Raw genomic sequence first — 17,023 nt, 5'->3', positions numbered from 1 at the left:
GGTGGCTCAATTGGTTAAGGGTCCGACTTCTGCTCAGGTCATGATCTCACGGTTTGTGGGTTCGAGCCCCGTGACAGGCTCTGTGCTGACAGCTCAGAGCCTGCAGCCTGCTTCGGATTCTGTGTCTCCCTCTTTCTGCCCCTCCCAATTCACGCTCTTTCTCTCTCTCAAAGATAAGCTAAACATTAAAAGATAAAGGCTTTGTTTTCAATTTTTTTTAGTATGTGTTTGTGTGTGTGTGTGAGAGAGAGAGTAGGGGGAGGGAGAATGAGTAGGGGAGGGGCAGAGAGAGAGAAGGAGAGAGAATCCCAAGCAGGCTCCGGCTGTCAGCACGAAGCTTGACTTGGGGCTCGAACTCATGAACTGCGAGATCATGACTTGAGCTGAGATCTAGAGTCAAATGCTTAACCTACTGAACCATACAGGAGTCCCTAAAAGACCTTGTTTTTATTTTTATTTATTTATTTTTGAGACAGAGAGAGAGCATGAACAGGGGAGGGGCAGAGAGAGAGGGAGACACAGAATCGGAACCAGGCTCCAGGCTCTGAGCCATCAGCCCAGAGCCTGACGCGGGGCTTGAACTCATGGACCTCGAGATCGTGACCTGAGCTGAAGTCGGATGCTCAACCGACTGAGCCACCCAGGTGCCCCAAGAACTTGTTTTTAAAGCGTCAACAAAGATGGCTGGCTGGCTCAGTGGTACAGCATGTGACTCTTGATCTCAGGGTTGTGAGTTCAACCACATATTGGGTGTGGAGTCTGCTTAAAAAAATTAAGTGTTAATAAATGACATGCATATTTCAAATTTTCAAAATATTTTGATAGTATTTCAATATCTTGTGCTTCCTTTGCAGTCCTATACATTTTACACATTTAAAAACATCTTCCTGGGGGCATGGGTGGCCCAGTCGGTTAAGCATGCAACTGTTGATTTCGGCTCAGGTCATGATCTCACGGTTCTTGAGATGGAGCTGTGTTGGGCTCTGCGCTGACAGCCCAGAGTCTGCTTGGGATTCCCTCTTCTCTCTCTCTCTCTGCCCCTCCCCCACTCGTGCTCTCTTTTCTTTCAAAATTAATAAATAAACCTTAAAAATAACAAAAACATCTGCCTGAGAAGGGTTCCATAGATTTCATCAATGAGAATTGAGGTGCTTTTGCGCACACACACACACACACACACACACACTCGGTAAGAACTAGTCTAGAGCCTATCACTGACTTAGGTGCCTGATGTGCTGAGACCAGAATTAGGAGGTTCTCCCAAATACACACCCACACTTGTTGTAAAGCTCGGGGCAAGGGAGGAATTCTGCTTCCAACTGCTTTTACAGGATCGCTGCTCCCTGAAGCTGGGCGGCATGCTGCCCTCGTGTTCTGGCTGGCTGTTAGGTGTCTCTGTCACTGCCACAGGGACAGAGGGACTGTGTCTTAGGAACGGTCTGCATCCCCCGTTTCTAGCACAGTCCGTGACACAGAGCAGGTCTCAATAGAGTTTGCAGAGTAAATGGAAATACAAACTAGAAATAAATCCTTATTGAAACTGACACACAAGTAGTTCCCGTTGGATGAAGTAGGCGCGTGTGAATGCGTGGGCACAAGACAGGGTGGGGATATGGGGGAGAATATCAGAGGGATACGGGGTGCATAAAGCGAGACGTTCTTTTTTCAAAGAAATTCAAAACAGACTTCTGGAGTGTCATATTCTAAGAGTTTTGCTGGCCGTGAGAAAACAATTCCCCTGTGCATGGCCCCACCCAGCCTCACGTGGCCACCTCCCCCCTCCAGTGCAGGGGTGGCTCTCCAGTATATATAAACCTCTGTGAAGCCAAGGCGTGAACCGGCAGGGCCGCCCGTCCAGACACCTCCCAGAGGAGGAGAGCTGTCCTGGGGAAGCCTTGCCCGGTCTCTGCACATCACTGCCGCTGCAGGCCCGAGATGCCAGCCATCCAGCTGCTACTTCTGGCCTGTCTGGTATGGGGTTTAGGGGCCAGGACAGCCCAGCTCCGGAAGGCCAATGACCGGAGTGGCCGATGCCAGTACACCTTCAGTGTGGCCAGCCCCAACGAGTCCAGCTGCCCCGAGCAGGGCCAGGCCATGTCAGCCATCCAGGACCTGCAGAGAGACAGCAGTGCCCAGCGGGCAGACCTGGAGTCCACCAAAGCCCGGCTCAGCTCCCTGGAGGGCCTCGTCCACCAGCTGACCCTGGACGAGGCTGCTGGGCCCTCGGCGACCCAGGAGGGGCTGCAGAGGGAGCTGGGCGCCCTGAGAAGGGAGCGAGAACAGCTGGAAAGCCAAAACAGGGAGCTGGAGGCTTCCTACAGCAACCTCCTCCGGGACAAGTCAGCTCTGGAGGAAGAGAAGAGGCGACTGAGAGAAGAGAACGAGGATCTGGCCCGGAGGCTGGACAGCAGCAGCCAGGAGGTGGCAAGGCTGAGAAGGGGCCAGTGTCCCCAGGCCCGCGGCACCCCTCAGGATGTGCCATCAGGTTCCAGGGAAGGTAAGAATGTGGGGTGAAGGGGTCCCCGAGTCCAGAAGGTGGCATGGCTCATAGTGACCTGTTACAGGTGGCCCAGGCTTGCTCTCCCGCCCTCCCCTCTCTCCCGGAGGCTGCACGTCCAGCACGAGGCAGACGAATCCAGGGGAGCAATCAGCCTCACAGGTTACTAGTCATCTCGCTCCTGGGAGCTCTGTTCGGGTCAGCGGTCCCGAGCTCTTGTGGCTTCCGGGACGGTTCTCACAGTGACGGTAAAATGAGAAATAGGAGACCAGGTGAGACGTATATGTAGATGATCAGTAGAAGGTTCCCAACTAGGCTTTTTAGAAAACTACCCCTTCGGTGGATCTTTCTTTGGAGACTGTGATTCCTGCCTCTTGTTGTTAAAATGACCTGACAATCGATTTATGAAATCATGATAGACGGTGGGGATTTTTTCATGTCCTTTCTTGGCAAAATAAAGAGGTGGTGACTCTTTGTCGGGTTCCTCAATATGTTGTCTTTGCGAATTTTCGGCCTTTTTGCCCAATCCGAGGACCTCTGCTTTTAAGTCACCAGGCAACTCCTTGAGGTGGCTCTTTCTAAGATGCTGGGCTGTTCGTCCTGGTCCCTGCTTGAAGGTGAGTCCGTGAGTGTTGGCTGCAACGGGGGGCACACTCTCCCCATTAGTTGGGAAGATAGTATTTGTGTCACTTTTTTTGAAGCTGTGCTCCCAAATATTCACTGTTGGAGAAGTTTTCCAATCGGGAGGAAACAAGCAAGCAAATCCAGCTGTGGGACAGTTAGTGCAGACTCTTCAGAGATGTCACCATCAAGAAAGAAAGGGGACAGGTGGATTGTTCTAGATTGAAGGAGGCTAGAGAGATGCGGTGGCCAAATGCAGTGCCTGGCTCTGGACTGGCTCCTACATCCAGGGGAAAAAAAGCTACAAGGGACAGGCTTGAAATCACTGATGATATTTGAATATCGGCTGCTTCTACGGTCATGCTATTGATGACTGCTCAGTTTCTTGGGCGAGAGATGGTGTGGTGGTTAGGGAGAGTATCTTCCGAACATACATACTCAAGTCCTTAGGGGGAAGGTGTCAGAATGGTTGCAATTTCCTTTCAGGCGGCTCAGCAAAGACTGTAAATATGGAAAGAGTGACAGAAAGAAAGGTAAAAAAATGCACCAAAGTTTTCACAACTGGTGACTCTCTGTGAATAGCACGTGGTGAGGAGGGGGGGACTTATTGTACTATTCTTTCAACTTTTCCAAAGGCTTGGAGATCATCAGAATAAAACAGTGGGAAATTATTTTCTAAAAAGGCTTTCTACATAAAAGGCAAAGTCTGCAAATAAGCGAGACTGACAAACATCAAAACCTGTATGTGACCTTGGGCAAGTCCTTTACCCTCTGGACCTTGACTTCTTACCCCTTACGTGCTAATGAGATTGTCTACCGTGAAGGATGTTTGTGGGGCTCACGAAATAACTCTAAGGTGGAAAGACCCCGTATTGCTGTAGTTGGAAGAGATTTGATGCTAAATTTTACAACAAAAGAAAATGAGGCCCGAAGGGCCCCGGGTTGCTCGGTGGTCAGTGGTCGCACTAAAACTTGCTGAACTCGAGTCTTTGAGCACAAATAAAAGAATTAGTATTAATAGGAACATTATGAAGATTACTTATTTCAGACTGTTCAGTGAATGGAGTCACATTCTCAACAAAAACCCGTGTGTGTGTGTGTGTGTGTGTGTGTGTGTGTGTGTGTGTGGAAACAGAGGCAAATAAACAGCCTTTTATTGTCCTGTGGGGTCATTTAACAAGCCTTGGGGAATTTATGAGATGTGTTCTCTAATTTTACATTTCTTTTTGTTCTTTCCAGCTACTCTACTTTTGAAATAAGGACAACAGCCCATTAGAGTGAACTCCAAGCTTGGAAACTCTTTTTAGCCTTGGGCTTTTTTTTCATGAGCAGGAAATTACATTAGCACAAGAACGTAAAGCTGCAAAGGTGGCCTGGAAAGCATCTGATCCACTGGCTCATTTGTGCAGATGTGGAAACTGAGGCCCAGAGCTGGTCCATGGCCACCTAGCCAGCTAAAGGCAGAGCCAAAACTCAAATTCAGTTCCTCCCCTTCCTGAGGTCCAGCGGCCCTTCGGGGACCCTGAGGTGACCCCTGGTTTATAGAACCTAATGGCAAAAAACAGGAAGTGTGCATTTAAACATCAGGGAAAGAAATGTTTGGAACCAAAGATAGGCTTCGAGGTCTTAAATCTGAGGGTAAAGAAAGGGCTTTCTGGGCAGCTGGGGGTTAAGTGTGGCTGTGCTCGATGCAGGGGCGGCAAGAACTGAGGGCGAGGGCAGGGGAGGCTGTGGGAGCCCAGCCCAGGGAGGCCACAGAAGGTGGACTTTTTCTTCGTCTGCCATTCAGACTGTCACCACCGCTGTCTTTATGGTGTAATTGTTACATAGAAAAAAGATCTTCTTAGAATCACAGAAACCCCTTGTTCGTGTGTGTGTGTGTGTGTGTGTGCGTGCGTGTGTGAGAGAGTTGAGATAGTATATATACAACTTTGTCGTAATAATTTTGCAGCAAAGTGTCTGGAAACCTATTAAATAAGCCCCAAGAGAAAAACACAGATTACCACAAGATCTCTCAGAGTCAGTTAGCAGTGTCCCAAGAGAAGCCCACTTTTCCCTTTACTTTGTGTCTGCTTCAGTCTGTACTTCCCAGAGAGAAGCCTGGGGTGGGGGCTTTTATGCAGTGATTTACGTGGGTCTAATCCCAGGGAGTTCAGGAATCAGGGGCAGGGGAGACTGAGTCAGAGAAGGAAAGCGAGCACATAAGGAGGGAGGGGGCATTCCCCAGTGGGTCCCCACAGTGGGTGGTGGAGTCTTGACCCCACCAAGCCCTGCCGGGGAGCTGTGTAGAATGAGGGCACCGGGTGGTTCAGTCAGTTGAGTGTCCGACTTCAGCTCAGGTCATGATCTCACAGTTCGTGAGTTCAAGCCCCACGTCGGGCTCCGTGTGGGCAGCGAAACTCCTGCTTAGGTTGGGATTCTCTCTCTCCCCGTCTCTCTCTTTCCCTCCCCACTTGTGCTCTCTCTCAAAAATGAATAAACATTTTAAACAAAGAAAAAAAGAATGCAGCCGAGGGAGGGAGCATTCATTCGTGGATCCCGCTCCCATGATGCACAGATGTGGGCACCAGACTGGCTCTTGTGGAGTCAGAGAAGCTGGGGCAGGACAGCGGAGGCCAGGTCCCGGCCGATGACACCTGCACACGACAGGTTGCCACGGCAATGGCTGGGAAAAGGCGGGCAGGACATGGAGGAGGAGCACCAAAGGTGTTCAAGGCAAGGGCTGCAGATAGCAATCCCCTGTGGGGGTGACCACGCAGATGAGAGGTAGCGGGCAGAAGCAGGCAGCACGCTGAGCGCAGTAAACGCGTCGTGACGAAGGGCTCCTTCGCTCCTGCTGCCCTACTGTTTTAAAACGCCGTTTAATGATTATAACGTTTACCCGTACATAATATTTTGGCATGCACACTGATCCCAGAGACAGTACGTGTTGGCGTAACACCCGGGACATTAGTCTGCTGGCTAATCTTCGCTTTCCTGGGAGTTTCTGGCTTAAGCTCCCTAGAATGTGTCTGCAAAGCAGAGGTAAGGGACAAAGGGCAGAGCATGCAGAAAGTTTCCAGAATTTTGCAATAGGCATGAACTTTTCAACCACGGAAGGACTGAATCTTAAGAGAAACAAACAAATAAAAGCCCTAAAAATTTTTTAGCTATTGGATACAATACAGTCCTTAATATTTTCATAACCTCTTTTTGTTTTTTCCCCACGTACAGAAGGAAATATGAGCGATTTTTCAACATTCCAGAGAAATTTTGATTTTGACACATTTTTATCGAGGACATTTCGTTTATAGTTTCAACTAAGAATACTGAGGCTCAGAGAGGTCGAGTAACTTGCCCAAAGTCACACAGCAGGGACGTGGCAAGCCCGAACTAGGAAGCTACGACTCGGGCTCAGTCCCAGTCCCGGCTCCTTCACACAGCTGCTTCCCAGCCTTTGCACCCCCCCCCCCCCCCCCACCATGCATCCTCTCCCACAGGCCTCAGTCCTCATGCCAGACGGCTCTGCCCTGGGAGCTCACCATTGCCAGATGCTCCTGGCTGAAACAAGCAGGAAGCAGCCAGCTGACTTGTCAGCCTACCATCTCACCTGCCAACCGAAAAAGGGCCTTGCTGTTGTTCTGGAAGCCATTCCCTGACTTAATGCTTCACTATGGTTCTCGTTTACTGCTAAGAAAGCAAGTGAGGTGTGGTTCTGGCAAAGAGGGAGGAGAGGCGTGGGGATGGGGCAGATAGACGGGGGGGGGGGGTAAGGGGGGGTAAGGGGGACGGAGGAAGAAAAGGGCCCTCTACTCAGAGCTGTGAGGCCCTCGGGGGGACCAGGAAAAGAACTCAGCAGCAGCCACACACTGGGGCCACCTCTTCTTTGGCAGCCGGCCAGAAGCCTGGGCTCCCTAGAGTGTGCCACCTGGGAGCTGTGCGTGCCACCCACTGGCATCTGAGCTCAGGTCCAGGAGTGAGTCACTCCCCCCAGTTCTGAGCAGCTTGTTTGAAGCTGCTGGAAAAGCCTCAGGTACGGGTCTGCGTCCAGTCAGGGCATAGACTCCACGCTGCGGGTTACGTCATGGCCTTTTAGTTTTTATTTTATTTTTTAATTTTTATTTATTTATTTTTATATGCTTGAGAGAGAGAGACAGAGAGAGAGACAGAGAGAATTAGTGGGGGAAGGGCAGAAGGAGGGAGAGAATCCCAAGCAAGCCCCATGCTCAGCTCAGCTGGGAACCCGACTGGCGACTGAAACTCACTGCCGTGAGATCATGCCCTGAGCTCAAATCAAGAGTCAGATGCTTAACCAACTGAGCCCCCCCAGGTGCCCCAGGGCGTCTTTTTTTTTTTTTTTAATGTTTATTTTTGAGAGAGAGAGACAGAGTGTGAGGGGGAGGGGCAGAGAGAGAAGGAGACACAGAATCCGAAGCAGGCTCCGGGCTCTGAGCTGTCAGCACAGAGCCCGATGCAGGGCTCGAACCCATGAGCCATGAGATCATGACATGAGCAAAAGCCCAACGTTTAACTGGCTGCGTCATCTAGGCATCCCCGCCAGGGCCTCTTAATAGAAAGAATCAGGTAGAATGAAAGCACAATATGAGCTGAATAAGTAAGCTCTACCTGGCACCCTCGGGCTGAGGGAAGGTCCCAGAGGAAGGACAAACTTGGACCGGGTCAGGCCTCACAGAGGAAGGTGAGGGCCAGCCCATCGGATAGCAGAGAAGCTGGCCACTTTGTCCAGGCTGGAGCCGAATGGCCGGCTCCGGAGGGTGACCGTGGTGTGGGACAGTGGGGTCAGGGACGGCTGCGGAGCCGGCTGGGGGCCTGTAGAGGAGGCCGGCAGAGCACGGGGGGGCCTCTGCAGGGACTCTGGGTTCCGTGTTGACAGGGCTGTGGAAAGGTCATGGTCGGGCCGAGGCTGCAGGGTCGCAGAGGAACCGAGTCTTGGCTGGGGCAGGACTCCACCAGATGTCCTCACCCTCACACGGCCAACCCAGCCTCCCTCCACACCCCCCCAACTTCCTTCCACAATCTCCCCCCAGAGCCCTCTACTGAGGAAGCCTGACATCGTGCTCACTTGAAAGGAGAAATGCCTCGTTTTTCAGAAAGCATATATGGAAGTGTGCATTTGGCACCGAGGGGCCATCAATTTATAACCGACCAACCTCCCCACCGCAGGGAGGAAAGGTTCACAATTGCCATGGCCTTGACAGACCCGGGTTCAAATCCTAGTCCCACCACTAACCAGCTGTATGGCCTCGGGCAAGTTACTTAACCTCCCTGTGCCTCAGTTTCCTTTCCTGCAAAACGAAGAGAATATCGTCGGCATCAGGACTGTTATGTGGAAGAGAGGCAATGACAGCGAGCTCCTAGCACAGTCCCTGGCTCGCAGGAGGCACGTAATAAGTGGTGGCAATAATTACATGAGGTGCAGACTGCAGCCCTAAAGCCTTCCTCCATTTTTTTTTTAAAGCTGTGAAAGTATCAGATCACATAAAGAATTTATATGAAACTGCTTCAAAAGGTGGAAAGAGCTATAAATACCTGTTAATCATCCCTTTCCCCAAAGCATCTGTTTTCAGTATTTCGGGGCCAGTATGTCAGCTGTCTTGGGGCAAGTCTCCTGGGAGAATGCCTGTTCGGGTTTGTTTCCCCCACTTTCTCCCCTCTGTGGGTAAAGAGGGCCTTTCTCTTAATTTTCTTCTCATTGATCTGCAGGCGTGTCCCTTTCCTTTTCTCGGCCTGTGTCTATTTCTCAGTAAGTCGCTACGCCCCGTGATCACCCCGGTCACGTTCACAGGATAAGGCACTGTGCACCAGATGCACAGAGGAAGGGGCCGGCACAGGAGCCGCGTGGCTCACAGTGGCCCTAGTATGGCAACCGTGGGTCCTGGAGCCGAAAGGTGGGGACCTGCGGTGGGGCAAGGGAACTCTCTAGAAGTTTTGTACAGCTGCCACTGCAGTATTTGTCTCTCACCTCACACTGCCTACACTCGCTCCGGTGTTCTGAGAATGAATGGAAACAAAAGAAGTTTGGAATTGTTCTGAGGAATGGTCCGTGATGGTCCAAGGAAAGGTACAGAGGAAAAGCAAACAGCTCACCTCAGGGAGTTTGCTGATTTTGAGAAGTTGCCTCTGCTCAGCCTGAGAGGTCGGCCAGGCACGGCAGGGGCAGGGGGTGAGGGGAATGGGGGGGGGGTGCTCCCCATAGCCAGGGGTCAAGGCTCCCTCGCTGTGTTTTAGGCCTAAGAGAGCAGGCGTGGGGGCGGGAGAGGCAGACGGAGAGCGGGGAGGCCTGTGCTCCAGGAAGCAGGAATAGTTACGAACCGCTCTGCTCTTCCCTCGAAGACGAAGAGGTCCCTCACTCTTACCTCTTCCTGGCGGCACAGAAGAGCAGGGAACCTCAGACACCCCGCCCCTCTGCCATGCTGCCCACAGGCAGCACCAATTCCCTGGCTCAAGTGTGGGGGTCGCCAGCCCTGGACAGGAAGGAGTGGCTGGTGACAGTCCCCAAGTTGGTCTGGGAAAAATACCCGTGAGCTAGTGAATCAGCCTCTGCCCTGTCAAGGCAAGCTGGGAGTAAAGAGCAGAGGAGATTCTTCACCTCTGTAGATCTTCAGGCAGACAGAAGGAGATTCAGGGAACCAAATTCATTTCCTAGGATGCTCGCGGAGACATTTGTATCGTCCAAGGGGACCTTGTTCCCAAAGCAGCGTGGAGTGAACCCATGTGACTCCTCAGCCAGCCCATGAATTCCTCAAGGCCATGGACAAGTGTATCTCATTCACCCTGTATCTCCACAACCGGCACAACCTTGCAGTGTAGGTGTCCCAGAGGGGCTGGCTATTTAGATGGATGGGCAGCTCCCCGAGACTGGGGACACTGAAGACCAGCCATGTCCTTGGGGGTGTCCCCACTCGCCCCTGGAGTTTGGGCTGCATAGCTAGGATGCCCTCAGTTGGCCACACATTTTGGCTGAAGGCTCTCAAGTGCTCACACAGCCCACTCTGGACTGGGGGACACCCAAGCAGGAGGATGCAGGCCCTCAGGACAGTCACAGGCCTGCAGAGAGCAGGGCAGGCGGCAGCCGGAGGGGGGCCACGGCTCAGCTACACAGCCCCTCACAAGCCTGAGAGCTTTTTTTTTTTTAAAGTTTGTTCTTTTATTATGCATGTGCACGCGCCTGAGTTGGGGAGGGGCAAAGAGAGAGGGAGAGAGAGAATCCCAAACAGGCTCTGAGCTGTCAGCACGGAGCCCGATGAGAGGCTGGAACTCACAAACCATGAGATCATGACCTGAGCCGAAATCAAGAGTCGGATGCCCAACCGACCGAGCTCCCCAGGCGCCCCAAGCCTGAGAGCTTCTAGGCTGGATAGGAAGTGTTCCTCACCGCCTTCTGGTACTGTCGTTCACTGAAGAATATGTGGCTGCAAGACTGATGAAATGTAGCAGAGCCAGAAGGGTTAAGCATTCCATTGTAATCTGTGCCTGAAAGGCAACTTGAGCTAACAAGTGACAGAAGACAGAATGTCTGCCTGACCTTCTCCGCTATGCAGGAGCCCAGCCCCAGTCACCACACTGACTGCCCTCGGGGCCAGTGGCGTGGGAGCCCCGAGTGGGGCGGTCACCCCGGGGGCCGAGAACTGACTGAGATGGCCAGCAAGAGAACAGGCCACTATTCTAAGCATTTTATTCTGATGCTCTGACGTCTGGGCCTCGCAGATTAGCCAATTCCTAGAGACAGCATTTGACCCACCTGCCAGCTCGCTTCTCACGCGCAAGCCCACCCACCCAGCGTCCGTGCCCCACCCGGCCTCTATCAGTGATCACAGTCAAGGGCACCGTCCGCCTGCCCTCATCTCCTCCGAGCCCGGTACCAGACAACCAGGGACAGCCCCTATGCCCCAGGCCTGCTGAAATTATTCACACCAGCCAATCCTAAGCCTGTTTACCTGGCCTGGCTCATTCCTTCCCTCAGGAAAAAACAGTAAAGGCTCCTGCCCATGTTCCCCTCCCTCCTGAGTGACCCCTGGCGCTTCCCCCTGTGGGCCTTAGGGTGTGGGTGTGCCTTCCCACTTGGGATCAGTGCCTTCCCCTTGGGATCAGTGTCTTTTCATCAGCAATCAGCTCCTGATCTGCTGGCCTCACCAGACGTACCTGCGGTGGCTGCTGCTTTTTTGTCCCCCAGGGACTCCTGTAGAACACTGACCCTAACCCAGAGTACCAGTGTGTGACACGGTGTGGTAACTTTAGGTCTCACCAGTGTCTCCCACACACACCCCTTCCCTTCTCTATGCACAACCCCCGCCCCCGCCCACAAATTCCTATAGGAGCCCTGCACACTTTCTCCTGGTCCAAAACTGGTCTCAGAAAGGGTTCTGACAGCATATTTCAATCGACCATGTAGAGCTGAATGTATTACTTCTTATAGGAACATTTGCATCATGACCAGGAAGAACCTTATGTCATGCAGGGAGTTGTTAATTGTTGAATTTCAGGCATCCCAGAAAATGCTAAGGGCCTTCTGAATATCCCGGGATCACACTTCACCTGCTAATAAATTAGACCCGCTAGTGGGAATTATTTTAATGGGCACGAGCTTACTTTATTTTGAATACCCTACTCTGTGCTAGGCATGTCGCTATGCAATGTATTATTTGTGAGCTTTTTATCATGGAAATCTTCCACACATTCATAACAGTAGACAGAACATGAACCCCAGTTCTGACAGCTGTCCGATGAGCCTTTTTTTTTGGTTTAATGTTTGTTTGTGAGAGAGAGAGTGTGAGCAGGGGAGGGGCAGAGAGAGAGGGAGACACAGAATCCGAAGCAGGCTCCAGGCTCTGAGCTGTCAGCACAGAGCCTGAGGTCGGGCTCCATCTCATGAACTGTGAGATCATGACCTGAGCTGAAGTCGGACGCTCAACCGACTGAGCCACCCGGGTGCCCCAGAGGGAGAGAGAATCTTAAGCAGGCTCCATGTTCAGTGTGGAGCCGACTCGGGGCTTGATCCCATGACCCCGGCTGGGGTCATGACCTGAGCCGAAATCAAGAGTGGGATACATAACTGACTGAGCCACCCAAGCATCCCTTGTTATCTCTTTTTAAAATTTTATTTATTTAATTAATCTTTACACCCAGCATGGGGCTCAAACTCATGACCCCGGATCAAGAGTCACAGGCCCTCTGACTGAGCTAGCCAGGCACCACTATGTATCTATTATCTTTTTTTTTTTTTTAATTTTTTTTTTAACGTTTTTATTTATTTTTGAGACAGAGAGAGACACAGCATGAACGGGGGAGGGGCAGAGAGAGAGGGAAACACAGAATCAGAAGCAGGCTCCAGGCTCTGAGCCATCAGCCCAGAGCCCGATGTGGGGCTCGAACTCGCGGACCACAAGATCGTGACCTGAGCTGAAGTCGGACGCTTAACCGACTGAGCCACCCAGGCGCCCCTGTATCTATTATCTTAAAACAAATCCCAAACATCATCTTATCTCTGGAAGCCTATTTAAATACCATCCTCAACATAGTCATTGGGCCATTCTTCCTCATAGTACGAGTTTGTCTCTTTCTTTTAATATAGTTTCTAAATGGAACGTGGAGACCGTCAACTTCCAGGAACTGAAGTCAGAGTTAACTGAGGTTCCTGCTTCCCGAATCCTGAAGGAGAGTCCATCTGGCCATCCCAGGAGTGAAGAGGGAGACCCCGGTATAAAATTAAATTTCTTCCCTTTTGTACACACGTGGTCGTGATCCGTGACTAGCTCTGTGCTCAGAGTTGGTCAGCCCACTTTGGGGGGAGGGCAGGTCATCAATGAGCCCTGGCAGAGAGGAGGGAGGGGGGAGAGGAAGAGCCCCTCTCTGCCAGGAAGAGCCCCTCTCTGCCAGCTTTCCAGGGCATGCTGGCAGGCGTCCGCCTTTCCCTAGCAAAGCCTTACATCTCATCACCCACGTGGGGGGTGGTGGGCTCAGCTGGGCTGCAGAGGGTGGAGGCTTAGGGAGGGGTGAGGGGTGGTGGGAAGAGGAGAGATATGCTTATTTCACCCACTTGATTGCCACACAGAATTATTTTATTTAAAAAGAATTTTTTTTAATGTTTATTTTTGAGAGAGACAGACAGACAGACAGAACATGAGCGGGGGAGGGGCAGAGAGAGAGACAGGGAGACACAGAATCCCAAGCAGGCTCCAGGCTCTGAGCTGTCAGCACAGAGCCCGACGCGGGGCTCGAACTCGTGAGCCGTGAGATCATGACCTGAGCTGAAGTTGGACGCTTAACCGACTGGCTCTGTTACTAAAGGTATCTTTTCTGAACTTTGGGTCCTGAGGTATTGCCCCCTCTCCCAAGTGTTCCCTGAAAGCCTGACTTTAAGGCAAACACTGTCGTTTTCAGAAACTGTGACTATCCGTGTCATGGACAATTATTCCAAGCAGAAGAGCCTGTATGGTGGTGGGAAGTTTTGAAATACCCAGAGTAGGGTTCCCTGAGACATGAGCAGCAGAGACTTCCCATTTTCTAGAAGGACATTGAGAAAAGCACAGAGATCCGTTGCATTTATTTCCACTGAATCTAAGTTTTCAACCATTTCTTCACTACATTTAAAAAATTATGTTCAGGTTTTATTGTATTTAAATGGTGCCTAAACTATGTGGTCCATTGGTTAGGGTTTGAAGAACTTCATTTTATAGAGTTTATTATAAGGACTTGATTTTTGTTTCTTTTTTTTTTTTTTTAATTAAAAAAATTTGGGGGGGGGGGGGAAGTTTGTTTATTTTTGAAGGAGAGAGAGAGAGAGCGTGAGCAGGGGAGGAGCAGAGAGAAAGGGAGATACAGAATCCGAAGCAGGATCCAGGATCTGAGCTGTCAGCACAGAGCCTGATGCAGGGTCGAACTCACGAACTGTGAGATCATGACCTGGACTGAAGTCAGACGCTTAACCGACTGAGCCACCCAGGAGCCCCTTGTTTCATTTTTCAAAATGAAGCAAACTAGACAGGAAAGTCATAAACAGTAGTATGATGAATACCCGTGAGTTCCCACCCGGCTTAAATCAAATATTAGAAACACAGTTTGAAGCCCTCGGTACAGCCTTCATCTTTACAACTGACAGCGAGTAGGAGAAGTTCAATCCGTACGACATACTGAGCACATAATATTTACTGGGCATTTACTCTATACCAAGCACCTAACACGTATAATTGCATTTAAAGTTTACAACGTCTCTACTACCCAAAACACTATACCCCTTTACAAATGAGAAAGCCGAGGTTGAGGGGGCTGAGGGACTTGAAAGTCACACAGCCAGCGGATAGCAGAGCCTGACTTTAAAAGTTTTTAATTTATTATTTATTTCTGAGAAAGAGAGAGTGCGAGCCGGAGAGGGGCAGAGAGAGAGAGAGAGAGAGAGAGAGAGAGAGAGAGAGAGAGAGAGAATATCCCAAGCAGGCTCCACGATGTCAGCGCAGATCCCGACCTGGGGCTCGAACTCACAAAACCGTGAGATCATGACCTGAGGCGAAATCGAAAGTCGGATGCCTACCTGGCGGAGCCTGAGTTCAAACCCAGATGCTCTGTCTCCGGCCTTCTGGCTTTTACCACTTCCACGTGGTGGAAAGGTGGTGGAAAGGTGGTGGAAAGGTGGCGGAAAGGCGTTTTACGCGTCGGTTTGCCTTTCATTCACCAGGATGCGGAGAACTGGTTTGGGTAGGGGAGCCGCTCACCCTGAGAAGAGCTGAGACAATCACGGGCAAGTACGGCGTGTGGATGAGAGACCCGAAGCCCGCCTACCCCTACACCCAGGAGACCACGTGGCGAATCGACACCGTGGGCACGGACATCCGCCAGGTGTTCGAGTACGACCTCAGCAGCCAGTTCCTGCAGGGCTACCCTTCCAAGGTTCACGTGCTGCCCAGGCCGCTGGAAAGCACGGGGGCCGTGGTGTACCGGGGGAGCCTCTACTTCCAGGAGGCCGAGTCCAGAACCGTGATCAGATATGAGCTCAACACCGAGACAGTGAAGGCTGAGAAGGAAATCCCCGGGGCGGGCTACCACGGGCAGTTCCCCTATTCTTGGGGCGGCTACACGGACATTGACCTGGCTGTGGACGAGACGGGCCTCTGGGTCATCTACAGCACCCAGGAGGCCAAAGGCGCCATCGTCCTCTCCAAACTGAACCCGGAGAGTCTGGAACTTGAACAAACCTGGGAGACTAACATCCGAAAGCAGTCAGTGGCCAATGCCTTCATCATCTGCGGCCGCTTGTACACCGTCAGCAGCTACTCGTCACCCGATGCCACCATCAACTTTGCGTATGACGTGGGCACAGGGCGCAGCAGGGCCCTGACCGTCCCCTTCAAGAACCGCTACAAGTACAGCAGCATGGTGGACTACAATCCCCTGGAGAAGAAGCTCTTCGCCTGGGACAACTTCAACATGGTCACCTACGACCTCAGGCTCTCTGAGATGTGAAAAGCCCCTCCTACCGGGAGGTGATGCGGAGGGCTCCTGAGGGGAGAGCCAGCCAGCCGAAGCCCACGCGGCTCTTCTCTGCTTTCTGAGCTTTCGTTACTAATCCAGAAGAATGCGCTTCGTCGCCACGTCTGTGTGGAATTAGCCACCGGGGGGCTTAGACGGTTTCACAATACATATACTTCCTTCTGCCAGGTTTCACAGGGCTGTTGACCCAAAACGGTTCAAGCTTGGTGGTGATTTGGGGCCAAAGCTCTAACGCATAGTCGTCTCATCGTGAAAACTACAAGGCTTTCTGTAAAAGGCCCTCCCTGGCTAAAAGAGGAAGAGTCTGGGCAGAACAGCTCGCCCCGTTGTGGCGTCCAGGGTCATTCCCCGCACGTCGCAAGGTTACCATTAGCCACGACACAAAGCGGCACTTCTAGAGGAGGGACAGCTCCTGCAACCTGTGCCGAACATATGCATAGTCGGCTTCTAATGTTTCACGCGGGGTCCAGTGGGTGTCACATAACCTTTGCCCTGGGAAATAAAGTGATCTTACACACCATCCACCTTGAACTTTGTGGGATACTTTGCTTAGGAGGAGAGTACGGATTCCAACCATCAGATAATTCCTTTGGGTTGGGAGCTGTGATTGCCGGATGCTAAGGGTGTAGGTGTGCGTGTGTGTGTGTGTGTGTGTGTGTGTGTGCGCGTGCCTGTGTGACTGAGGGGCCTGCACCTGGTTTTGAGGTGCCACCCAGGATGACACCAGGCAAACAGTGGAATTCACCCCTCCCCCCCCCATCCCATCTCCTGGTGCTCGTGGTCTTTCCCAAACTGTCTTTTCGTCTTTCCCCAGCTCACCCTGTCTTCACCCTGGCTCTTGTTTGCTGTCATGGGCATGGATTTCATAAACCACAGCCTCAGGGGAGCAAATCTTCTGCCACTAATTTTCAGTAACCGAACTTCATTGCCCTCTCGCGGTGCCATCGTACCTAATGGTAGAATACCCTGTCTTGCTTGGACTCAGCTTGGACTCTGTCCCGCTAGCAGGTCTTCAGTCAACTCGGGTTTTCCCTCTTCCTCCTCCGGCTGGCACCTGTGCTCGAGAGAGGCAGGGTATGGGCACGGGGGCACGGAGGGAGAGGAATCCAGCCAGGGTTTCCTATCACAGCTGCTTTTAGTCATCAGCGCAGGGTCCAGAATTTGCTGCCCACACGCATGTCTCCGTATCCAGTTCCAGTCCCAGTGTCCTCCACATTCTGACGGCCAGCCCCATCACATGGCCTGCTTCTAGCCTGTTCTTGTCCCATCAGGAGCTCTCCTGCACCCCCGGAAACCCAGGGTGCTCAGGCCCTTTCTCCTAGATCGACCTCAGTTTCCCTTTTGCTCTTCTGTGGGTGCAGGGCCACTTGTCTTGGACCTTCGCCACCTACACAGGATTTACCTGGACACAAGAACAAGTCG

At 51.9% G+C, this 17,023-nt stretch overlaps 1 protein-coding gene across 1 annotated transcript; it reads left to right on the top strand.

Annotated features, from left to right (window-relative positions):
• The first annotated feature begins 1,853 nt into the window (after positions 1–1,853).
• Positions 1,854–16,253, top strand: MYOC (myocilin). Its single transcript, XM_042925282.1, has 3 exons — positions 1,854–2,497; positions 12,690–12,815; positions 14,790–16,253. Exons 1-3 carry the CDS (start codon positions 1,936–1,938, stop codon positions 15,572–15,574), a joined length of 1,473 nt encoding a protein of 490 aa, XP_042781216.1. The 5' UTR covers positions 1,854–1,935; the 3' UTR covers positions 15,575–16,253.
• Positions 16,254–17,023: the final 770 nt, after the last annotated feature.

This window comes from Panthera leo, chromosome F3 (genome assembly GCF_018350215.1).
Source record: "Panthera leo isolate Ple1 chromosome F3, P.leo_Ple1_pat1.1, whole genome shotgun sequence".
NCBI lineage: Eukaryota > Metazoa > Chordata > Mammalia > Carnivora > Felidae > Panthera > Panthera leo.
The sequence above is the reverse complement of the archived record's forward strand: the minus strand, read 5'-3'. Positions and strand labels throughout refer to the sequence as shown.

Excerpts from the sequence above, each read along its gene's own strand:
- MYOC (XM_042925282.1), top strand. The coding sequence starts at position 1,936 with ATGCCAGCCATCCAGCTGCTACTTCTGGCCTGTCTGGTATGGGGTTTA. Across the intron at positions 2,498-12,689 it reads GCCATCAGGTTCCAGGGAAG|TTTCTAAATGGAACGTGGAG; the intron begins GTAAGAATGTGG and ends CTTTTAATATAG. Across the intron at positions 12,816-14,789 it reads GAGTGAAGAGGGAGACCCCG|GATGCGGAGAACTGGTTTGG; the intron begins GTATAAAATTAA and ends TTCATTCACCAG.